General features: G+C 60.9%; 1 protein-coding gene across 1 annotated transcript in view; it reads right to left on the bottom strand.

Moving 5' to 3' along the window:
- Window positions 1-24,644, bottom strand: part of SCUBE1 (signal peptide, CUB domain and EGF like domain containing 1) — a 124,483-nt gene that overhangs the window by 42,377 nt on the left and 57,462 nt on the right. The window contains 3 exon segments of the mRNA XM_070453465.1: window positions 3,500-3,589; window positions 6,229-6,345; window positions 10,515-10,640. Coding sequence (XP_070309566.1) covers window positions 3,500-3,589; window positions 6,229-6,345; window positions 10,515-10,640 — 333 coding nt within the window.

Consider the following 24,644-nt stretch of genomic DNA (forward strand, 5'->3'; position numbering starts at 1 on the left):
TTGTGGGAAAGGCGCTGATTCAAGCCCTGGAGCTGACAAGTTGACTCCCAGGGTCCCGTGAGTCTAGTGGTAAGCAGGGCCCCAGAGGCCTGTGGTAAACTGAACTGCGACTTAGACGCTTCTCACGTTAGTCAGCTGGATTACGGAAATTTACCCCCCAGCCCCCAACATTTTAACTGATTTTAATGGGAATCTAAAATTGGTTACATCCTTGAGGCCTCTTTCCACAGAACTCTGCCTGTTCTTAGCCTGGGCTCAGGGACTGGGGGTAGCCGTCAAAAGCAACTGTTGGGGGTGACTGAGACCCCCAGGGTGGAGCAGAGCCACCTGGCTTTGAGTGGCCCCAGCCCACTGCCCTTCTGGGGCAGTCCCTGAGGACCGCAGCCAGCCCCAGCGTGAGGGAGAGGCACTGTTGGATTTCGGTCAGCTCGTGGGTTCGGGTTTCAAAACTCGGGACCCCTGTGCCCTAAACGCCAGCCCCTGGGGAAAGAAAGCAGCAGGCTCCCAGAGAGGAACTGAGAGGCTGAAACGGGGGAAAGGGCCGGGGTTTCAGCTCCGACAGTTTGTGTCCTCTGAAGTTTTTTGCTTATGTCCTGGTGTTCTTGGCTCTTGGTGTTCAGAGGTGAGACTGCTAGTTCAACAACATGCGGACGTCTGAGGGACTTGTGACCTCTGCAGTCTGAGCACAAAATATGTCTGAAATAGAGTCTCTAAGTCAAAGAGCCTACGGACGCATACAAAACCTGAATGATCCATCTCTACCTGGGGAAGGCGAATCGGGGAGGGCCCCCTGCAGGGAGGAGGTGGGCGCTTACCCTCTCTGAGACACGGAAGGGGCTTCACCCTGGGCCTACTGCTGACGTGAGGTCACCGCTGAGGGTGGCGAGCCCGGGCCTGCGCCACGGAGCCCCTCGGGGCTGCCAGAAGCAGCTCCGCACCCACTCGCTTCTGGAGGGGCAAGGGAGGCCCCTCTCCCAGTCCTGTCTGACTCACCCTGAAAACAAACTGCAGCCACACAGGCGATAATCACACCTCAGGGCTGGAAGACATCTGCCAGGCCATCTCAGCCACCAGTAGACCGCACAACACGTGCCCGGCCCTGTCTGAGGGGGCCAGCAGACCACGCAGGGGTATTCCGGACCCCAGCCTTCTCTCACAACAGCCCCTTGCCTCCGTCCTCCTGTGGGGCCGTGCGGCCACTGCAGCCGTCGAGAGCGGCCGAGGGTCTGCCCTTGCCATGGAACTCCTCCGAGTCTCATTGGCTCCTGAACAAGCGAGCCAGCTCCTTCTCCCCTGCCTCCTCCACACGCCTCCCTGCACCAGGATCTAAAATGGGGCTGGAGCAGGGCCTCCAGCTGCAGGCTCCACGCTCCACGCGGAGACTGGGCTCTGAACCCCACGTCCCGGACCAGCAGGGCAGGGTGGGGACGGTCACCTCCCTCACTTTAGGCCACTCCTTTCCTCTCTTCATCCAGCCTGGGAGCAGCCAGGCCCCAGTGGGCTCTGCTCGGTGGGCCTGCAGCCCAACAAGCCCCTCGGTCTGTACCACCCTAGGCTGCTCTGAGGGGACCCGTGAAAAGAACCGTGAGCTCTGGAGGAAGGACGTGCTCGAGATGGTGCCTTTCCCGGGCGCTTCTGAGGATAATTACCTAGTTCCGGGCGTGCAGTCTTGGCTGTGGACCCTTGTCCCCCTGTGGCAGGTACTGTAGGGAGACCAGAGGGGTGGGGTGGGGGCGGTCTCCTGCCTAGGGGGCCGGACAGCTTCTACGGGCGTGGGGGTGCAGGGACACCATCAGGTGGGCAGCCAATCAGCATCCACCTTGCCCCCCACCCTGTGCAAGGGGTCAGGCGAGGGGTCCCCTGACCTGACCCCCAGGCCTGGGTGCCTGTGTGCCCAGGGCTCGCCTCCCAGCCCTGCCCCGGGACCGGGCTCTGGGCTGCTCTCTCTACCAACTCTCACCAGACACGGATGGGGGCCTTTTCTCCACCCACCTGCCTGATGCTGACTCAGCTCAGCCCTCTTCCACCACCATCCTCTTGCTGGGAGGGGGGCCTGGCACCTGGGAGCCCAGCTCCTGGGCACTCTGGCCTCAGGCAGCAGTGCCCGCTGTCCTGCAAGTGAGGCCTTGGGGCCCGGGCCCTCTTGGGCCTCGGAGCACCAGCAGCTCGCAGTTTCCTGCCACCTCCTCCTTTCTGAGCACCGAGCACCTCCTCATTTCCACAGCGCTGACTCCCCTCTTCGTGCAGGTGGGAGTGGACAGGCCTGGCTGCTGGAGCCTCTAAGCCCACCCCTTCCAGCTCGTCCCAGGCCACCCAGAGGACCCAGGTCAATGAGACAGCCCCGCACAGAGAAACTGCAGAGCGTGGGCTTCCAGCCTGAGCCTCAGTTTCTTCCTCTGAGACTTGGGCAGTGTACCGCCTGACTCCACAGTTCCGAAGGCTGCTGTGACCTAACCAGAGTGCCACCCCAGGCGATCCAACAGCTGTGTTCCTAGTTCCACCTGGGGGCCAGCAGCCCGAGAAGCGGGGCACTGACAGGCCAGAGGGACGAACGAATGGGAAGGCAGACAGCTCTTCTGGCCTGCAGACTGAGCTCAGCTGAAGACCGGTTATTTTCTCCTTTTTCTTCCCCTGCCCGGCATCAGCCGCTCCGAGCGGCCCCAGATATTTCCAGGCAAGACTCCTTACAGTCTGGATGCACGCTGCAGGGGGGGGGCATTGCTCGGAGTGCAGCTGGCCTCAGAGACCCCCCAAGGCAAGTAGGGGCCCAAGGAGAACAGGGGAAAGTGGGCTGAGACTGCCAGCCCAGCGGGCTTGGGCTGTGGTCATTCACGGGTCTGGGGAGCTTGGGGCCAGAAGGGGATGCTAGGTGACCCTAACTGGTCCTCCCCTCTCTGGGTACCACGTTTCCCAACCGCAAAGCCAGCAGGGTGGACTGGACGCCCCCCAGAGCCCGCCGCCCTGGACCTAGACGTGGCTTCTCCCCGTGGACGTGGCTCCTCCCGGCGAGGAGGTGGACAAGGAGGTGCTGTCCGAGCCCCTGCTCTACACTCACATCCCTCTGCTCCTGCTGCTTTGCCGATGCTGGGATCCTAACTGCAAACGAGGGCGTTCCTGCGAGGAGGGGGGCTCACAGCACACGTCTCCTTACACACAGGGGTCCCTAGACAGTGGCTCTGGGTTCTTTGCGACAAACACACAGAGAAATACACGTGTTCGGTGAAGGGTAAAAACTTTAAAAAGGGAAAAGTGAGTTCGCATCTGGAGCAGAGCCCCCCCCACTCACACGTGGCACGCACGGCCACACACGTGTGGGCACACCGCACAGACAGCCCCCACGCATGCACACTCACAGGCCGCGTGCCAGCACAACACTCATGGCCTGACGTACGAGCACGCACACAGACACCCCACACGCTGGCACATCCCACCCACACACACGCACACGCACACGCACAAAGGTGCAAGTACAACAAAGGAAGTGGAAGAAAAGTGTTACCCATGAGGAGCCGCCGTTTCACCCGCTTGTCCACATCAGCTACTGACGTGGCATTGAACTGAGAGCGCTCAATTGCAGCCTCATCCTTTTCTAAAACACAAGTAAGGGACAAACACGGAGCCGGTGGTTAATGAGAGCCCACTTCCCGCCTCTCGGCGTGGCGCACACAAAGCAACGCAGCGTGAGGGCGGCGCGGCATCCTCGCCGAGGGGCTAACCCCAGGAACCTCCAGGTGGCGTGTTCGGGGCAGGGCCGGGGTGTGGGCAGAGGAGGGGTGGCCACAGCAGGACACGGATGGGACTCGGCCCATCTGCAAGCGACACGCACACAGGAGGCGGCCAAGTTCAGAGCGGACAGGCCCCACGTGCGGAGGGCTGGCGAGGCGGGCAGCAGCTGCCCGAGCTCGCGAGGACGCAGGCAGGCACAGACGCCCGGCTCGGGCTCGAGAGGCAGGCTCAGGACAAGGGACAGGACAAGGCGAAAGCGCCGTGAGGTCCGGTGATGGATGTGCCTGGGCGGCAGACACCCCGTCTCAAAGGTGTGAATGTGGGTCAGACACTCATGCAGGATCGAGGACGAAACATACAGGGGAACAGACACACAGACACATTCGACAGTGGACCCAACCGGACAGACACAGAGAAACCAGGGGGTCTATTTGGGCAGCACTGGTTGCCTGCTTGTCAGTGGAGGACCGGAGCGAGACAGTGGAGTGCTCAACGAGGGCTGCAAGGTGGGGGTGGGGGGCGGCCACTTAGGAGTGTGCAGAGGGAGATGGCCGGTGCCCAGAGCCGCCAGGTGCTTCCCGGAGAGACGCTCGGGAGGTTACAGAGGGCTTGCGCGTCTGTGCTCGGTGGGACATGTCGGGGATACCTCCTCCCCTCGGAGGGGGGTGGGGGCCCCGAGGAGCAAGGAGCAAAGGCAGGTGAAAAGTTCTCTGGGCCAGCGGGGAGCCAGGGCCCCGGAGCTGGGCCTGGAAAAGGACTTCTAAGGAGAGGGGAGGGGCAGGGGAGGGCGGGGGAGTTATGTTAGAGAGTAGATCCAAGCAGGGACTTACACATGCAGCAGACATTAAAAAATTTAAAAAAATAAATAAATAAGAGAGGATGAGCCAGGTGGACAAAGACAAGGTGTTAGACGAGGCTGGGGAGTGTCTGGCCAGCAGCGGTCTGCGCTGGTCTGGGGCCGGCAGAGGTGGCTCCATCGCAGGCGCGGCCGCTGCGGGAGACCCCAGCAGACAAGACAGGAAGGGGGCCCGGCGGCCCAGGAGAGCCCCCGGGGCACAGTGGAGACAGGGAGAGAGGCGGGAGGGGAGGTTCTAGATGGGATCAGGCTGCAATAGAGACACTGGTCTGAGACCGGGTTTGGCTTTGAATTTTTTTGTTTGTTGGTTTTGTTTGTTTTCTTTTGGTTGTTTGGTTTGATTTGGCTTTTGGCTCTGAAAATAATTCATGAAGGTCAGTTATCAGACAAGACAGGCAATCAGGGACCATCACCAGAAAAGCAGGAGGAATGAGATTAAAATGAAACCAAAAACGGCTGTCTGAGAGGAGAGACCACACAGAGGAAGGGAGAACCACGCAGGCAGCAGCACCTGGGTCGAGAGCCGGGGCTGGGGACCTCTGACGCCCCTCCGCCCGACTCCCCAGGGTACAGGGCGCAGTCACAGGGTGCAACAGGCTGCGACAGCAAGCCCCCAGGCTTTGTGGCTTTGCTGGCTTGCCAACCCTTTCCTGTTACTCGAAAATCCCTCAAGAAACACCTTTCGAGCTGATGATAAGAAAAGGGACTTTTTTTTTTTTTAAATGAATACAATAACTGACTTGTAGTAGGTTTCCTAAGTTTGCCAGTGTTGAAGAGAAAGAAGAGGATGAACTCTGGGCACCAACTTGAAAATCCTCTTTTTCTCAGTTAAAAAAAATATTGGCTGTTCTTTTTGAGTGAGGAAAGAACTTAACTGGCGATTATAACTTGAGATGATCGCAAATACTCAAGCTTCCCCTTGGAGATAAGGACCAGGAGGAAGCAGGGTGATAGAGTGAAATTGATCCTCCTGTTAACAGGCGGGGTGATGGGAGGGGGCGCCCGAGAAGAAGGGACTTTGGGGGTGGTGGGTAGGGGCCTGGGGAGGACCAGGCCTGGTAAGAGGCCCCGTAGCTTGGGAGCAGAAAGCAGCTAAAAATCACCCAGACCTGACCGGGGATTCACACCGGCCCTCTCCCGGGTGTTTCAGACAGACAAGACTGAAAGCAGGTTCTGAGAAAACCTCTCGGTTTTCCAGATGCTGTGGGAGGCAGGCTTGCACCACGCCGGGGCGGGGGTGGGGGGCGCTGTTACGAGGGGAAGGAGTCTCCGGCGTGTCTCCCGTTAGGGAAGGACACCCCCGTGCTTCTGGAACAGAAGCTGCTCTCCAAGGCGCACACACTTCCTCCTCCCCGCCAGCCACCTGCCTGGGGCCACCCCCACCCCCCCAACACCGAGGAAGAGGACCCTCAGAAAACCGGCAGTGACAGAGCAGAGAGGTGCCTGGTCCCGGGGGCTGGACCACCCTGCTGAGTGTCTGCAGGAAGCTGCCCCTGGGGACGCCCGGAGCCAGCCCCGCGGGGCCCCAGAGCTTCCTCCTTGGAAACCAGGATGCAGCATCGGGCCACACGGTGGGCGGGTGGGGGAGCATCCCGCAGGGGCTGGGTAGCATGGGGTGCGAGCGCGTGCCGGGGGCGCCTACTCACCGATGCACGTCCGACCGTCGGAGTGGAGGGCGTACTTCTGGTGGCAGCCGCACGTGGGGCCCGTGTCCGTGTCCTCACAGCTGTGCTGGCAGCCTCCGTTTCCATAGTTACAGGTTACTAGTGAGGCCCCGCGTGCACGTACGTGTGTACAAACAGAACAACAAAAACCATTAGCTTATTGCTGTTGGCCATTTCTTTCAAGGGGTCGGGGAGGGGCGCGAGGGTGCGAGATGATGAGTCAGAGGCACAAACTTCCCTGGACATCAAGCCCCTCTGGGCGGGTGGACAGAACCGCTCACTCCCTAGAGTGGCGCTGGGGAGGGACAGAGAACGGACTCTGGGTCATCTGGGCTTCGGACAGAGCACACAGCGGATGCACTCAGACGGTGTTCGTTCAAAGAAAGGGATTAAGCGGGACGATTTTACCCTTCCTAGGTTGCAAAGGGCACTTTAAGACAGCCAGTCTGGATGGGCCTAAAGTCTGCTAACACAGGCCAGACATGAAGCGGTTGGGGGTGGGGGGTGGCAGGCCCCTGTGAGGGGCGCTCATTTCTTCAGCTTTCGAAGACCTCTCTTTCCTCGCTTGTGCCTCAGGGCGTGTGGAAGGATGTCCCCACGGGCGCCTCTTCTTGCCAAGTCCCAGGAGCCCCCTTAATCTCTATCCATCCTGAGCCCTAATCCTTCCAAGGAAATGTCCGAACAGACAGAACATGTGTGCATTAAGGTAATCTCAGATGCAGTTTTGAAAAGGACCTTTAATTCCAATATGTCACATAGCTTGCAGGGTCTGTGGTCTGTGGGAGCTGGTGCCCTTCAGCCCAGAATCTTAAAATGTTTCAGAGCATCGGCACCTGCGGCGCTGAAAAGGGGGCTGAACAAGCAGGAGCCAGTCTGAAGTAGGGAAAAGGAGCAGTTTGTTTGCCATAGAGAAAACTCGACTGTTCTCTCCGTCTAGGGTGAGGGATGTGGCTCAAGGAGACCCAAGACCTCCATGGGAGGGCGTCTTGCTGCCCCTGATTTACCGCTTAAGATGGCAGGGTGCCTGCCACCTGAAAGCAAATGGTCCACTGGGGCCTCGAGGACAGGGTGTCTTCCTGGGGACCTTAGCCGTTTGTCCAGCACTGGACCTACACCCTGAATTTATTTGAAAACTTTAATAATGATCAAGTATGCAGAAATAAATCTCAGACCAGCCACGGTCAGAGGGGCAGAAAATTCCAAATGGGCAGAGTCTGAATGACATTCCGTCAGGTGAACCCAGGAACAGGGCTGGGGCTAGAAGGCAGCAGCTCCCCAGGGAAAGACTCCGGGCGATTCGGAACTGAGTTCTGCGGCTGCCTCTGCCAGGTCCTCCCTCATCCAGAGAACAGCACGGAGGCTCCGGGGCTTCCAGCCTGGGCGACGCTGGCCCTGACAAACTGGACCCGGCTGGTCTCCCTGCCTGGTGAGGATGGCGCAAGGAGAATGAGTCCTGCTCAGGGTTCCGACACTGACCCCAGTGACCAGAGGTCCTGGTGGGCCGCCTCTTCCACAGGGAACTTCATGACCCTCCAAGGGAGGGACCCAACTTCTGGGGTGACACTTTGAAGACACGCAGACTGCTCCAGGAAACAGCTGGGGCTTTGTCCACAGGCCCTCTGGCCCCGCTGCATGGGAGCATCTCTTCACCTGGCATTCCCCGATGCCAGCAGCCTGGACTTGGGGCCTCTCGTCTCTCTGTAGCGGAGGACCCTGGGGGAAGCCAAGGCCCCAGGGGCTTCCGCTTAACACGGATCTCAGGTGAGGGCAGAGCCCCACCTTGGGCTGGACGTGACGTGCCTTTCCAGACTGAGGCAAGCCCTGTCAGGGCGGGCAGGGGTGGGCCCGTGAGGAGACAGTTCTTCCAAGCTCTGGGTTCCAGGAGACGGACTGCACCCTGCCAGTGACTCTGCAGAGGACGCAGGCCTGTCTGAGGCCGCTCGGGGACGGAAGCCTCTTTCTCTTGCTCCCTCTGCAGGGTAGGCCTACATGACTCACAGACCCCACAGGTTGAGCTGTGGGTACCCAGAGAGTGGCCAGCTCATTCGTGGAAATAAACACTGGAGCCCTGAGCTCTGGGCACACCAGAGAAGGACGGAGAACACCTCCGCTGGCTCTGGAGGGAGGATCGTTTGGGCAGATCTCCTGCGGTCCCAGCTCACATCGGCAGGCTAGCCCCGGCCTCAGCCCCCAGACCAATTCCACATCTAGAATTTCCAGGGCCTCAGGTGACCTCAAGGGCGAGTGGGACGTCTCAGAGCTGACTTTACGCTAATCCTTCCACATTAACCCCACAGAAGACACCAGAGCTGGCTGGGTGGACAGCGAGGGTGTGGTCCCTCTGAAGGAGGGCTGTGGGGCGGTCACCCACTCCTTGGCTCGGGGAGGGGACTGGTCTCTCCCAACACCTGGGCAGCACCTGGCCATCAAGCAGAGAGGGCAGGGCTGCCATTTGCTTCAGCTGAAGTTCAGGGCTTGAGCTGAGCTCTTTGCTGGGGATGACGGTCTTAGCCGTGCACGGAGCCTCCTTGTCCCTGACCTCCCAGACCCAGTTCGCCCCTCAGGAGATGTTCTCTGAGCAAACCATCCCCTCGTAACACTCATCCCACACAGAACTGGGGGACTAGGTGGCCAGCCAGTTGGTCCCAGCCCCTTCCTGGGGCTCACAGCTCTTCCCCGGTGCCTAGCTCAGGGTTCGGCCAGGGAGGGCTTCAGCCAGTCTTGCTGACTGAAGGAGTGTGCTTCCCTCACGGCCAAGCCTGTCACACAAGCCTGCCCATGCCACATACGCTGGTCCTTGGCCTTTGTCCCGAGGGAGCTCAGAGTGCCTGGTGGGGAGGCCCGGGAAGCCAGAGTTAGACCTTTTCTCCTCTGCAGGTGCAGGGACTCATCCGGTGCAGAGGACAGGAGGGCCTGTCCGGAGCCCCAGGGCCGCAGGCGGGCTTTTCCCCACCCACAGGGTCCCTGATCGGTCCCCCCCTGGGGACAGCGTACGTGCTGGTCACTGTGATCCTGCAGGACTGATTAGGAGAGGAAGCCTGCTCCACACCTGGGGCCAAACCTGGGCAGAAGGAAGTGGCTTCACTCGGGGAGTCAACGAATCATCAGCAGGGGCAGGAGCACAAGCTCCGTGCTGACAGACTGTGATGCCTGTGGGTTCCCCCAAGCTCTGGGTGACTGAGGGGAGCGGAAGACAGCTGAGAGAGGCACAATGGCTAAGGATGACAGGCTGGCTGAGGCCTGCTGGCTTCTCCACAGAATGAAGAATGGGGAGAAAAAGGCTGTTTCCTTTAGGAGGGTGGTCGGCCTCAGTCTCCTGGTTCAGGGGCCAGGCTGGGCGCACTCTCAGGGAGCTGGACCCAGGATCCTCCACGCCACATTTCTGCAGCAGAAGGTGGGCCTCTCTCTGGCCGAGATGGGCGGCACCCACACTGGCCTCCCTCCGCTCTGTCTCAGAATCGGGGCAAACATCCCGTCAGGCCGGGCACCCTGGCTGCTGAGCGAGCAGAGGCTGTGCCCCGCCACTCCCCGGGCAGCACCGGGAGGCTGCCCAGTGGCCAGAGCTTGGAGCACTGAGTGAGTTCACCCACCATCCTACTTCATTTGCTGGGGAGCTGGGTGGTCACATCAAGAGGCCGGACTATGCTCGAGTCCTGCAGGCTGACCTCCAAGCTGGTCTGGAAGTGGCACCTCTGACAAGGGACTTCATTCAGTCCCGATTTCCTAGGGTATCATCATGCACAGTGGGCCTTGCAGGGCTAGGCGATGAGCTCTGGTCTCTGATCCTGGCATAAGCTCAGCACAGCCTGAGCCAGGATGGCCCCCACCAACCAAGCTCCTCACTGCCTTTATAACATTGTTACCAAGGGCTGCCCTGGCCCATTGGGAACACGTGGCCTCTCCATTCTGGCTGGAGAGTTTGAGTTTGGGGCCCACGGGTCTCTGGGCATGGGGACGGAGGGTGGGGAAGGAAGGGGTTACAGCGAGCGTCACCCAGCGACCACACAGGGCGCTGTGTAAGGTCCAGCCCAGGCCTGAGGCTGTGTCAGTGGTATTACGCTAGGGAAACCCCGAGTCTGGGGTTCACAGCCCCATCCCTTCTGCCTCCCAGGCCCCTTCAGGGGCCCTGCCCTTCTCTCCACCCCAGGGGACTGAGCACACTCCTTGAGTAACATCCAGCAGACTGGACAGCCCTCATCCCCCCCCACCCCCAAGCCAGGGCAGGAGACGCGTGCGGATGTCTGACCCGTGTGCCTCCATCTACCTACGTGTGCAGTCCTTCTGGTTTTGGGCAAGGTCAAAGCCGGGTCTGCAGTCGCAGGCCACCCCACCTTTGGGCGTCTCCCGGCAGATGTGGGCACAGCCATGGTCTTTGTTCATGCAGTTCATACCCTCTGGGAAGAGACAGACGAGAGAGGGGTTGGGGACCAGGGAGGGAGAAAATTTCAAGCTTAAAGGAATCCACCAGGGAAATGTCACCATCAAACGTCATGTTCTTGGGCAGCCATTAGCACACGCATGGCATGCACACACGGGGGTGCACCTAGCCACCCAGATGGAGACCCCTTAGGGAGAAGCCAAGGACACGGTACCCAGGTCTGCAGGCACCAGGCCTTGTCTAAGGGATGTGAGTGAGCTCTCGGGACCCAGAGATGTTCCTGACCCGGGTCAGATTACAGGGCCTGAGCTATACAGAGCGCTTTTCAGGTCAGGGCTTTGGGTGCTTTACCCACCAAAGCAGGTGGGGGTGGATTTAAAAGGATGGCGGCGGTGCACAACACTTTTCAGTTTGTCCAGGCATGTCTCAGCCCCCGTGAGGCAGGTGGAGACTTTCATGTCCGCCTGGGCCCAGAGGGGAGTGCGGCCCGCTCAGCCCCCCTCGCTGCCTTTCTGCCCAAGTCAGCGCTGCAGTGCTGGCCCCCTGGGCTTCAGGGCAACCGAGGCTCGTCCTCGCCGGCGCCACGGCGGGGCTCTGAACCATCGCCCCCCGCCACCCCCCAGCTGCCAGGGGGGTCTCCGCAGCACACTCCCTTGGACCCACGGAACCCCCAGCCCCAGAGCAGAGTCCTGCATGCCTGGGGCCCCCCGAGTTTATTCCAGGTCAGGCCACACGCACCACTGTGTTCCTAACCTCAGCCGGCGATTCCTGCTGGTTGGCAGATGCTCCTTTTTAAATCCATCTTAATTTTTTGCAAATCTCAGGCACCTTTTCCTCTGAGGCCTCAACTTCAAAAGGCAATTAGCCAGGGACTCCCCTGCTGGCTGCAGGGTGGGGGGGGGGCGGGGGCAGGGAGGAGGGGCCCCTCATTTCCTGTCCTGGCACCCTCACGCTCTAGCTCCTGCAGGCTTTTTTTATCTGGAGCCCCGTTCATGGTGGCCCTGCCCGGCAGACCCCTCCAGCTGACTCAGAAACCCCGTCCCTCCCAAGGCTGGCTGGGTTCCCCATCTCCTCCCCTCCCAGGCTCCCAGTCTCCACCGAGAGAGGCACCACAAGGACCTGACTGGGGCCCTGGGTTATAAACCCCAGTCTCTGCCACTGCCAGCCCCGCAAAGCTTCGCTGAGTGCAGAGCTGGGCTGCCTACAGGCTTTGAGGCCAGGGATTAGAGACCATTTGCCCCAGAGTTCTGGCCTCCACACGCTGCCTAGTGACGTGCGCGCCCAGAATTTCAGCAAAACGCACCGAGGACACTGGAGTCATCAGGGAGAAGGAGGGTTCCCTGGGGTGGGCCATTTGGTCCCTCGCCCGAGTCACCCGCGGTTGCTGGGACATCCTCTCCACCCCAGCAGACCTGATCTCCCCTCCGGTCTGCCTGGATCGGCTTGGAACCCCCTTCATTTGACCCCAGTTGATGTTTATCTTCCTGGTGATTTGTGAGGAGTTTCCAGAATTTATGAGGTCAGGGGTCAAGTGAGAGGGCAGAGGTCACAAGTCCATCAAGAGGCTAAATGTAGAAGAGATGAAGAGCTGCTGTCTGCCCACACCGCCCAGAGACTCCTCCCCCAGGTGGTTCATGGGTCTCCGGGTCCAGGTGAGCACTAGCTCGATCGTGGCCTCGTCCACGGAAGCACAGGCATGGGGCGACTGGGCAGTGACATTTTAAAACATAATCACCCTGGCCGCTACACTCAAGGCTGAAGAAAATCTGAAGTTGGATAAAACAAGGCAAATCAAGATGAATGAAGCGTGCATTTTGCTGACCTCTGGTTTCCTCTGATTTTATTACTCTTATTACTCCTTCACCTCGATTTCTCTCACTTAGGCAAATCAAATTGTCACACTGGAGCCTGAAAAGCTTGGGTTTATGTGTTTAATATATGACGGCTATAAATATTTACTAGAGATTAAATGGGGAAATTTATATTTACTATTGAAAATGAAAATTTATTACTCATTAACATTTAGTATGCCTGAGTGTGTGCTCAGTTGCTCAGTCGTGTCCAACTCTTTGTGACCCCACCGACTGCAGCCTGAGAGGATCCTCTGTCCATGGGATTCTCCAGGCAAGAATACTGGAGTGCGTTGCCATGCCCTCCTCCAGGGGATCCTTCCGACTCAGGGGCTGAACTGGCAAGTCTCTGGCACATCCTGCATTGCAGGTGGATTCTTTACCTCTGAGCCACTAGGGAGGCCCTAACATTAGCATATCGTTCGTTAAAAACTATTTTCCCAAACAGGGGGAGAGCTGGCTGAGAGAAGAAGTCTTTGCAGAGGAGATGGCAGGGGTGGGTACTGATTCTCAACCACACTGTTTGAACCCCTGGGGGCACAGCTGGGCCTGGAGCCCTGCCCCCTAGTTCTCCAGGCATTTGTCACTCTCGCTTCCGCTAGCACCTTGGTTGGCTGGGCCTGCCGCAGACTGTCCCCACAGGGAAGGGAGGGGAAATGGGGTAGCCTTGCCTTTCCTCCATGAGGGTCTGGGGCAGAGGGCGACATCTTCCCCCCAAGCATCCTCCATCCTGGGAAACAGGCTGATGAGGAGCGAACAGCTGGAAGCAGCAGTCACCCACAGCCAGGCTCGTGGGCGGCTAGAGTCTGCTCAGCCCAAGAGCTTCCCGAGGTCCCTTCTCCCTGGGACGGTGGTCGTCAAACGGTCGCCATCACGTTTAAAAATGACCCTAGCAGCCACTCCACAGAAGGCTACAACTGCCTAGCTAGGGGCCGGGGGTACAGCTTTCCCTGTGCTGGTGACTCGGCGGGACGCGGGAACTGTGTGACGTTGTTCCCCTCCACCCTGGCGCAGCACCAGCTTCCACGGGCTACAAGAAGGTCGGCTTCATGGCCGGCAGAACCACAGACAGTCAGGGCTGGAAGGCTCTGGGCCATCCACCTTACAAATGGTTACAAATGGGGAGCGAGAGGCCTTGAGGCGGGAGGGATGTCCCAGCTCACACGGCAGGTCTGGAACCCAGGCTGCTGGGCTCCCATCCCTGGCTCACTGCGCGACCCCGTGTGGGACCCAGATGGCTGGCAGGCGGCACACATTTTCTGGGATGAACAGAACCAGAAAGCCGGCACAAAGCTGGTCTAATAAACCATTCACTTCAGTTCAGTCGTTCAGTCGTGTCTGACTCCTTGCGACCCCATGGACTGCAGCATGCCAGGCTTCCCTGTCCATCACCAACTCCCAGAGCTTGCTCAAACTCAAGTCCATTGAGTTGGTGATGCCATCCAACCCTCTCATCCATCCTCTGTCGTCCCCTTCTCATCCTGCCTTCAGTCTACCTGTCACTATTAACTGTCCTCAGAATTAAGAGCCTATGAAAATTGAAGGCGGATTCAGACTCTGGGAAGCTCTCTGGGCAGCCCCTCGAAGAAGCACAGAACCCTGTGCTCCTCTCTGCCCTTCTCCCAGCTGCCGTGGAGCCTGAGGGTGGAGCCTCAGCTCTCCTGCCAAGCCATCAAGTCCGCCCGAAGCCTCATCCCTCCGGCTGAAGCCCGAAGACAAGTGCCCGCTCCAGCCTCTCCGGACAGCGGTAGGCCCCTTGGCACTGGTGCTTTGTGACCGCGGGGTCCCGACCCTCGCCCGCTTGTCCTCTGAGATCTCACTCTCCCTCAGCGGCCACCGCCAGTCTCCCCACAGGACGGGAGGGAGCATGGCGGCCTGGAGCAGGCCTGGCCACGCCCTCGGCAGCTGCTCCCAGAAGGGCCACAGGCTCTCAGCTGACCAAGGTCAACTCTGGCCACCTCCTGAGCAAGCGGAGAGCGAAGGGCTGGGCTCTGCCCTCCCCGGGCCAAAGCTGAGTGGCTCCCCTTGTCGGCTGCCCGATGCGCTCGCTCGGGGTGCGGCTCATCCCCTGGCCTTGTCCCGTCCTTCAGCGGGCACAGCGCTGAGGGGTGGGAGGCAGTCAGGCTCTGCACTTCCTCCGCTGCGTGTCTACCCAGGGCTGGCCCACCCACCAGCCGGCAAGCTCCGCGAGGCTGTGTCTCCCTGTGGTGTCCCGTGCCTAGAATCCGGGCTGCACATGGCAAGTGCTTAGGGCACTTTACTGGGGAGCAAATGCCAAGGTACCAGACGGAAGGTCCGGCCTGGTGCTCACACCATCAAGACACGCTGAGGAAGACGGAGCCTCGTGCATGAGAGGTTGGGGCCAGGACCCGCCTGCTGGAACCTGGGCCCTGGTTCAAGGCCTTCTTCCCTTTTCTTGGCTGAGAAATGGATTGTCGGCATCTTTTCCTCCAAGGGTTGCTGTAAGGCTCGGACGAGAAGACTGAGAAGACTGAGATGTGTGCGGCCCAGAGCAGGCCCCTAAAAAGCAAAGCTTTCAGCCGTGGCTCCCGCCTCACTCTCCCCATGTTAACTGCGAGTAGCTGCTCAGCTGCTCTCTCCTGACGGCAGTTTGAGGGCAGACCTGAGCTTTACCCTTTACTGTGTCCTAACCACCCATCCCAGGGCCTGGACCAGAGTGAGGGGTCAGCAAACAGTAACTGGAGGAAAGCAGAGATGCGGCGGGTGAGAAAGTGAGGGGCGGGGAGGAGAGGAGAGAAACCCGGTGGAGGAAGGGGACAGACAGGTGAAGGCTTTCCCATCTTCGAGCAGAGTAAACCCGCTGCCTGCTATTTAGAGGACGAGGCAAGGGGCTCAGGGAATTTGGGAAGCGCCGCCGCAGCACGCGCTGCTGTGAGTTCCGTGAGCCGCGGATCCCCAGGGTGCCCGAGGCCGGGAGCTCACGACACAGGTTAAGGGCTCTGAGAAGTCCTCCACCTCCCGTGGGATCAGGTTCCCTGCCCCTCACTCAACATGACACTCTGGGAGGCCCTGCCCCAGCCCCTCTAGGAGGCTCTGTCACTTAACATGATGCCCTGGGAAGCTCTGGATTACAGGCTGAACCTCAGGGTGGCCCGCTTCAGTCCCTCTCCTTACAGATGGGGTCGGGGGCTAAGGGACTCGGGCGGTGCAGGGCCATGCAGGGAACAGGGCGCGGGCTCCACCACGGGGGGGTCTGGCCTGGCTTCCTCTGTGCCTCGGAGCCTCAGGGGTAGCGGACAGCTCTGCTGAGGGCCACGGGGCCCAGTGGAAGTCTGAATGCACAAGGTGAACCCACAGGGCACGCAAGGGGTGCATCCCCAAGCGCTTCTGCTCCAGGAGAGGGGTCCTGGGCGCCACACTGGAAGGGGCCTTGGACCCTCCCCCAGCTGTGGCCCCATCCTCTGAGGCAGCCAGGCCTGTCCTCGCCAGGTCCAGCTGGCAAGCCGTCTCCATGGGTGCCAGCCTGCAGGCTCCTTCAGAGCAAAGGGCTGAGCCCAAACCGGGCACAGAGCAGGCTTCTGCAAGCCTGCGGGACTGACAGGCCTGGCTGACTCTGTCCTGCGGCAGCCGCCTGCTTTGCTCTGTGCCTGCTCCTGGGAGCTGGACAGGAGAGCTGCCCGGGACCAGGGGCGCCCGCGGCCCCAGCCCCGCTCCCCATCTTGATACACAGTGCGGAGTCCGGCGGAGAGCGCCCTCCGTCTCCCCTCCTTGCGGGGAAGTGAGATAGGGTTTCAGCGCTGTTCCCAGAAGCCCCGGCCCTTGGGGGCCTGGTGCCAGTCAGGCCAGGCAGATCGCCAGGTCGAATCTAATTTGATCCAACCCCTCCAAATCCAATTACGTCCTGCAAGCTCAGACCGCATGTCTCCTTGGTGCCCGGGATGGGGCGGGAGCCGTGAGGACGCAGCAGCCACGCGGCCAGCTCGCCGAGGTCCATGTTCAGATTCTGACCTTTGCTGCGTGAACTTGGGCCAGCCATTGCTTCACTGTCCTGAGCCTTGGTTTTCACCTGTGACCAGTGGACACTCGGGGGACCTGCCTCCCAGTGCTTGCTCAGCATGCAGGCCCTTTCTCGGGGCCAGTGAGGCTGGCTGGGGGCAGGTGAGGACTTGAGGGCCTCTGCTTCGGGTAGGGATGTGCTCTGGGCTAGAAAGGTCTCTGGAGGCTGCGTGGAGGCCGTTTGTGGGGGCAGGGGTGCAGCTGGAGGCAGGTGGTGGGGGTGCTACTGTAATCACCCTGAAAACGACCAGGGAGCCTGAAGGGATGGCAGCTTCTGGGGGACAGGGACGGAGGCTGGATTGGGACACATTTCAGAGCCCTCTCTTCTCAGCATTCCGAAAGTCAGGGTGTGGGGCTCGGGCTCTGACTCTCATTTAACCCTCCCTGTAAGCCTGAGACGGGGGTACGGCTGTGGCAGTCGCACACACAAGCCCACGAAGCTGCATCAGGCGAGGGGAAAACGTGCCGGGGCCATGCTGCGTATGAGGACTCGGGGCCACACCTCCTTCTCCCAAGGGCCCTGAGCCTCCTGCTGATGGCCCCTTCCCGTGTTCCGGTCCTCTTGAGGCCCTGGGACAGGCCCCACGACCCTTTCCAGCAGGGGCCTATTTTCCCAAAGGCCTTCTATCAGGTTTGGAAGCTCTAGAGGAGCGCGTACAGAGGTCAGCGATGGGAGAATCTGCCTGCCCCAAACCAGTGTGCACGCTGTGACTTCCGAAAAGCAAAGTTCACGGATGCATCTAAAGCAGGCAGCGCGTGCGGGGGGCAATCCGTCTGTCCTGAGGGCAATCCGTCTGTCCTGAGGAGACAGCCTTTCTCGCAGCCCCCCCCAGCCCAGGATAACAGAGCTGGAATGTGTGTCGCTCAGGGGTCGTTGCTATGGCGACTTCATCAATAACATCATTTTCCGCATCCCTGTCCCTTCCACACGCAGGAAGGAAAGGCAAGCTGGGAACCCAGAGCGGGGAGGAGAGAACAATGACCTTGCCCCGCCTCCCCCAGCTCGGGAGGAAGGGGCTCACCTCCCCTTCCCCCTCATCGGCAGGAAATTATGGAGCCCAGAAAGAAGCTGCTGCCTTCCCCGAGCCAGACCCCGCAGGCTGGCCAAGCCAGGCAGGGAAAAACAAACACGGGCTCCCACGTGCTTTGACCGGGGACTGAAGGGAACGTCAGGAGGGCTCTGCCGTGGGGGGAAAGGCACCGGGGCAGCAGCAGCAAGGATGGGCCTGTGGGAGCAGCGATGGGGACAGGAGCTGCCCCCATCTGCCCGGAGCCGCCGGTGCGCCAGGCTGGCCCGCACCCTTCACGCGTGTCATCTCACCATTTCTCCCCCCAGCACCCCAGCAGCGCGCGCCTGTCTAGGTACTGGCTCCACTTAACCGATGAGAACACTAAAGGACTGAGAGATTCAAAACTGGGGGGGCTGGCTCCAGGGGCAGCCCACAAGTGAGACAGAACGGTGGCAGCTCTGGGCTGCAAACAGGCCCACCAGAAACTCGTGGCAGGTGAACGATGACCCACTGTGCAAATGGGGAGACTAGCGCGGAGAAAGGCGTGGGCACTTGCCTCAGGGACACGGAAGGGACAGGCATTCCCACTTCAGAGCCTGTGCTCCTGGGGGACCTCCAGAAAGCACTGGAGCACTCACTGCCGGGGGACGGGCAGGGAAGCCCGAGCTGTCCCCTCCCTTCCTCACCTCGGCTCCAGCGTGATCTGCAGCAGGGAAACGACCCCACCTCGCCCTCCCTGGCTACATCCACTTTTCCACGTTGTCTCTCCAAGCCCATCTCAAATGCCAGCTTCTCACTCCAAACCTCCTCCAAGCTTTGCTTTCTCAGCCCAAACCTCCTGCAAGACAGGGAGTGCCATCTCCATGGTCCTCAGACCCCCGGCCTGAGCTGGCTGCAGGTGGGAGCACACTCCGTTCCCTCCTGGTCCGCAGGGCCCGGCCCGAGGTCAGGGGCAGAGGCAGCTATGAGAACACAGCCCCTTATCACGTCACCCTGCAAGGCGAGCAGATCTGTCATCATCTTAGAGTCATTCCAAGAGGCTGAGCACCTTGCCCCTGGTCACGTGGGTAGGATGTGGGAGAGCTGTAACTTGAAGTCTGTCCTGTGTGACTTGAAGACCGGCCCTTCTCTGGCAGCAGCAGAGGGAACTTTCTAGAGCATAAGCCTGACGGCGTCTTCCTATTGCCAGAGTCCCTACACTGCCCCACCCCAGCCAGGGCCCAGGGTTAGGCTGAGAGTTCTCAAACGGCACTCCAGGTCCTCCTCACCTCTGCCTGCTCTGGAGAACGGGGATGCTCGGCTGTCGGCCAGCAATTTGAGATTCCGCTTAGGTGTCACCTCTTCTAGGAAGCCTTCCTTATTTCCACTCTTCCCTCAAGTCCCTAGGCTGGATGAGCGGCCAGGCCTGGGCCTCCACAGCCGTCTGGACTCCCCCTCTCGTAGAACCCACCATACTCATTGTAACTTCTGGGTAGTTGGGTCTCCCCCACCAGACGGGTCTCCTTGGGGGGAAGGGCCCACGCCCGAGTCACCTCTTTGACTCCTGAGGCCCTGCACCATGCCTGTTTCAGGCCTGAGAAATGGTGCTGAGATCAGCTGCGCTGCCGAGGGGCCTGGGTTCAGCCACTCTGGGCTCTGGACTCCATGCCAGAATACTCGCCAGTACTCAGACAACAGAATGCGCCCGTCCGCAGGCCCAGGCCTGGCTGCTGTCTGCAGGGCGCTGCTGGTCCCTGGCCTGGGCTGCCTGCCTGGCTCCACCTCGACCCCCTAATTACCCTCCAAAAGCATCTGTGCCTGGATGGTGCTCCCAGAGTCTCTCATTACGAGGCCTGGGTCTAGCAGAATGCAGGGCTCGTGTCCCATCCTGTCCCCCTACCCGCCCCGAATTACACCCTCCTGGGCAATTCCAGGGCCTGGCTGGGGTGCCGGCAGCCAGAGGCCCCACACTAGACCCCCCGGCTGATCAGGAGCCCAGCTCACTCCAGGCTGCATCCCTGGGGGTGGCCCTTACCTGGGACATGGGGTTCAGACTGCGGGCTTCATGTACCCGGAGGGGCTCAGGGCCAGGCCGTGTGCCAGGCTCTCTGCCCGTGTCCCTGTCTCCACGACTCTGCGTGGCAAGGACCATCAGCAGGCCCACCTGAGAGGTGACGACGCTGAGGCTTGAAGGGAGGGCTCCCACCTCGTGTGGGGGGGCCCTGTCTGATGGCCGTGCACGCAGACACATGTGGACAAATGTGGGCAGCGCTGCAGTTGGCACAGGGAGGCTGGCATCGCCGAGGTGGGGCAGGCCCCGTTTCTACCAGCTCCACTTCCTGTGGCCCTTCCTAAGGTGTGTGGCCTGGAACTTGCTTGGTTTCCTCCTCTGGGAAGGGGAGGAGGGAGGTCGTTAAAGGGTACTAAACTGGGGAGAGCTCCAGCTCAGGGTCCCTGAGCCCCCTTGAGACGACGCTGGTGCTCAGCGAAAGCACCCCAGGCTCCCTTTATCCGGCTCTGCAGTGCCTGTTCTTTCCGAGCTGCTCTTCACCAGCCTGTTCTTTCCGAGCTGCTCTTCACCCTGGACCCCGGGCCCCCTCCATCCCCTCGCGCGCTTAGGGTTCTTCCTCTTCCTGGCCTCTGGAGTTCCCCAGGCTGACCGCTAGGCGTCACCATGAGCACGTCCACACCTCTCCGAGGCCCAGGTGGTTGGGAGCAAGGCCTGAGATGTTCCTGCCTCCTGACTTATCATCACTCTGCTCAGGTTCAGAAGCGAAGGGGGAAGTCCCCCTTCCTTCCCCAGGGATGCCAGACACAGCGAATGAAAACACAGGCTGCTTGGTTAAGTTTGGATCTCAGAGGAACAACAAAGACATCCCGAGTGTAAGCATGTCAAGTGTTGCCTGGGTCACATTTGTGCCAAAAAAGAGTATTCACTACTGATGTGAAATCCCAAGTTCAAATACAGGCTGTCCCATATTTCACCTGGCTGCCCTTGCCCCCGCCCCCCCTCCACAGGTCCCCTAACGCCACGGTCTCCAGCTGTTTTGGCGCTGGGGACTGGTTTCACAGGAGGCAATTTCTCCATGGGAAGCAGTGGGGGGAAGGGGTCAGGCAGCAATGTGAGCGACGGGAGAGGTAGGGACTAGCCCACGAAGCTTTGCTCACTCACCCGCTGCTCAGCTCCTGCTCTGCGGCCTGGTTCCTAAGAGGCCAGGACTGGGACCAGCCCGTGGTCCAGGCACTGGGGACCCCTGCCCTAAAGGTGGCCATGGTGCAGCATGAACTGCGTGCCCCAGGCTACAGACTGGCTGTGACCAGGGCACAAGTCTGTTTCTCCCTCTTGACAGGTGACCAGGCAGAGGAGCCCTGGTGTGGGAAGGGCCAACGTGGTGGCCATGTGCGTGCTCCCCCTGCAGTTTTGGGGGGCCCGGGAGGGGCAGCTGTAAGGATGCTGGGGGGCACGCCAGCAGGAGATTCAAGGACACGAGCAGCCCCCCGACACTGCCTCTCCTCCACTGCCCACCACGTGCCGTGGGGAACAGCCAGGCTCGGAGCCACCAACACCTGGGCTCCGGGTGGGCTCCATCCCAAACTGGCTGTGCCCGCTGTCCCTGCCTGCACCTCCGCTCTCTCCTCTGCACAATGAGGGGGCAGCTGTCACCTCCCAGGGTCCTCTGAGGATCAAAGGGTAACAAGGGCCTGGCACACAGAAGGAACGCAATGACCGCGGAGCACCTCCCCCTTTCCCGGGCTCGTATCGCGGTGCGAACTCCCAGCTTGGGGAACCCACGCTGATACGCACCGTTCACTCTAACTGGAACTGACTGCCGCGTGGACTCCTCACTTGGTGAACAGACATGGAGGCGCACGCTGGGTCAGCTGCTGTGCAGGCCGGGGCACATGGGGTAGGGCTGTGAGAGCAGGGAGGAACGGGGCTCCAGGAGAGGAATCAGCTCGTGCAGGGGCCTGGACCATGCTTGGGGGAGCATCTCTGGACTCGTCATCTCAGGCTCCCCTGCTGCAGGGGCCTTGGCCGCCCGCAGGCTGACCGGGGGCTGAACGCAGCCCCGGGAGTGAGCCCGGCCTTGGTGCTGCTTGGTGCCAGGGACGGGAAAGAACTTTAATCCGATCCTCTTTGTCACGTGCCCTGCTCCCGCCCTGCGTCAGACGGGGGTGAGAAACGCACTCCCGCCCTTCTCAGGAGCTCACCCGCCGCCCCTAGGAGAGGACGGAGCGCCTCGGGGCTGTGTGTGTACACTGGGAGGGTTACGTGCTTGTCCCGGAATGGGAGACAGCTCCATGAGAGGAGATGAAGTGAAATGGGTTTTGAAGGATGATGACGAGTTCTCCAGGAAGGGAGGGGACTGGGGCCTGGCCGCTGAGGCAGAGCAGAGAGCGCACACTAAGGCCCGCAACTGGAAGAGGGCTCCCTGGCCATGGGGAGAACAGAAGGCGGGTGGGGGGCTGGTGAGGAGCCTCGATGCGGAAGGCGGGGAAGGCGAGGCTCAGGCGCTCAGGCGCGGGGAGGGCAGCCTCGTGATGCACACCGCAGGGAGGGGAGCCACGGGCGGGGCCGAGTGCGCAGGGACGCGGTGGGGGGTCCTGCTGCTGTCAGAAGGTGGAGGGCTCGGGGGACCCAGGAACCAGCCACTGCACTAACTCGCGGGAGAGTGGAGCCTGCCTGCAGGCAGAGGGTGGAGAGGGGGGGCCCTGGGGCTGCAAGGGGCTCCAGGCAGTGGGCCACCCCTGATCCCAGCCCTCCGTCCATTTGTTCATTCAGCATGGTTGGTCTTAGGAGTTGGCAAGACATGGGTTCGGATCCTGACTGTGCTAAACACTCACTAGGGCATGAATCGCTTCTCAACCTCCATTTCTTCTCGGCAGAATGGGAGAACACAGCCGCACGGCATCAGACTGTTCTGGGGTCTGATGGCCCATGCCACTGTCTGGGCACAGTGCTTGGCACACAGTGGGGCCCAGTGACAGCTGCCAGTTTTACCCACTTCAGGTCCAGGCAGTCCACTAGGGAACAGAGTGTACTCATAGCATCTCATTTTGGTCCTTATAACAATTTCTATGATGAACACTAACGTTTGTCTCATCTTGTAGACAAGAAAAGTGAGGCCACAGGACTTGTAGCAGAGAAGGGAGCCGGGGCCAGGGCCAGCTACCCCTCCACTGTCCACATGAGGAGGCCGAGGCCACGAGGCGCTGGGGTCCCTGCAGGGCGGCCTGGCCGGGGCTGGCAGGAGGCCAGGCCAGGAGAAGGGCGAGAAGCTGGGCTCACCAGCCGAAGGAGTTGTTTATGGGGTGGGAGGCTCGTAAAAAATAATGGGCTGGATTTATTGTCCCCGCCTCAAGGGCCGTTCTGGACTGCAAAGGGCCAGGACAGGCCTTCTCCGGCAGCACCGTAAATCTTCCTGCTAATGCGAGAGCTGCCTCATCTCCCATCCACCTGGTCTGCGGGCGGGGTGAGGGAGTGCGGGGGGTGCGGGGAATGAGGAGAAGCCCCCCAAAGGAGCAGTCAGGGGCGCAGCCCTGAGGCTGAAGGTGAGGATTCTTCAGAGAGGCCCACGTTGCCCTCGTTTAAAAGAGAAAGTTCCCAGCCATACACACTCACGGGAGCCCAGCACCCACGGCTGATGACAGCCCTGGAACAGGGCAGAGGGCTGGTGGCCCCCTGCAGGGGCCATGCTGGGGCCCCAGGTCAAGGCCTGGCCAGATCTCAAGATGTGGGAATCACGTCCGAGGAAGCGGTGGGCGCCGGCCAGCCAGGCACACCGAGGGGACCCTGAGCTAACGTCTGGTGGGGGTGGCTTGGGAGGGACAGTGAGCCTCTGTCCACAGGCATTTGAGTCTGGAGAACCCACCTGCCAATGCAGGAGACATGGGTTTGATCCCTGGGTCGGGAAGATCTCCCAGAGAAGGAAATGGCAACCCACTCCAGTATTCTTGCCTGGAGAATCCCATGGATATAGGAGCCTGGCGGCTACAGTCCACTGGGTTGCCAAGAGTCAGACACGACTGAGCGACTAAGCAACGACGGGGTGGAGCAGGAGAAGAAATCTGGCCCCCGTCCTGAGTGCTGCTTTGAGGTGTGGGCACCGCTGGGGTTCCCTCCTGTGCTGGGGTGACAGTGCTCACCCGAAGTTCTTCCCGGGGTGGCTGCAAGCGTCACAGTGAGCCGGATATGAAAGCACCGTGGGAGCAGAGGGTGGAGACGGGCCGGCAAGGACATCTGCTGCTGAGACGGGTGACACCTCCTGCTCTCCAGGAGCAGCCGGACAGGAGACAAAGTCCGGAGGAGGGTCAAGGACCAGCTGAGGAGAGTGGAGGAAGGGCCCCGGACGAGGGCTGGGGCAGATGGAAGGGGCAGCCGCCTCCAGTGAGAACCACCAGCCCTCTGCCCTGACCCAACCCCGGGGACTGCTGCCTGAAAGTTGCCCGGGGGCCTCTGCAGAGGAGCCCCCACCTGGTCCTGGGGGTGTGCGGATGTGGAGGAGTGGGTTCAGGCCCCGAGGGCAAGGCTTCCGGCTGCGGCTGACCTGGGTGGCCATGGGTTCAGGGCCCCTGCACAACTCCGGGGTCTCAGTGTGGCCAGGGGGAGCGCTTTCCTCGAAGTGCCGCGGGGGAGCCCAGCCCCTTCCCCGGCTTGGCCACGTGGTGGCTGACAGGCAGTACCCACGGCCGCTGTCCCCACACCCCTGACGTCTGCCGGGAGATCAGACACTCTGGAGGCCCTGCTCCCGTCCCAGCCCAGCTCCTGAGCCTGTCCTCACACCCGCTACCCTGGCCACCTCCTCAGGCCCCAGGCCGAGCGGGCCGGAGTGCCTGGGGGCCCACACTGGGTGCGAGCTGCCCGGGGCGCCTGAGGTCAGGGCAGTGAGCCGGAGGCTGAGCAGGACCCGGGCTGCAGCCTCTTGAAAAGCAGAGACTGGCTGGTCCCGCTTTGGGCCCCAGGCTCCCCTCTGGAGCTCCTGGTTCTAGAAAGAACAAGGCCCCACGTGGTCTAGACCCAACCTCCACTGAACCACTCTGCACCGCCGTGATGCAGGGACCGGGCCTCTCAGCAGATGGGCCTGCCTGCCCTGCCTCTCCCCCTCCCCTCCGGCCCTGTCACCCCCCCTCTGCCCCTCCTGTCCACTCACACTGCCCCCTATG

This window comes from Odocoileus virginianus, chromosome 23, assembly GCF_023699985.2.
Source record: "Odocoileus virginianus isolate 20LAN1187 ecotype Illinois chromosome 23, Ovbor_1.2, whole genome shotgun sequence".
NCBI lineage: Eukaryota > Metazoa > Chordata > Mammalia > Artiodactyla > Cervidae > Odocoileus > Odocoileus virginianus.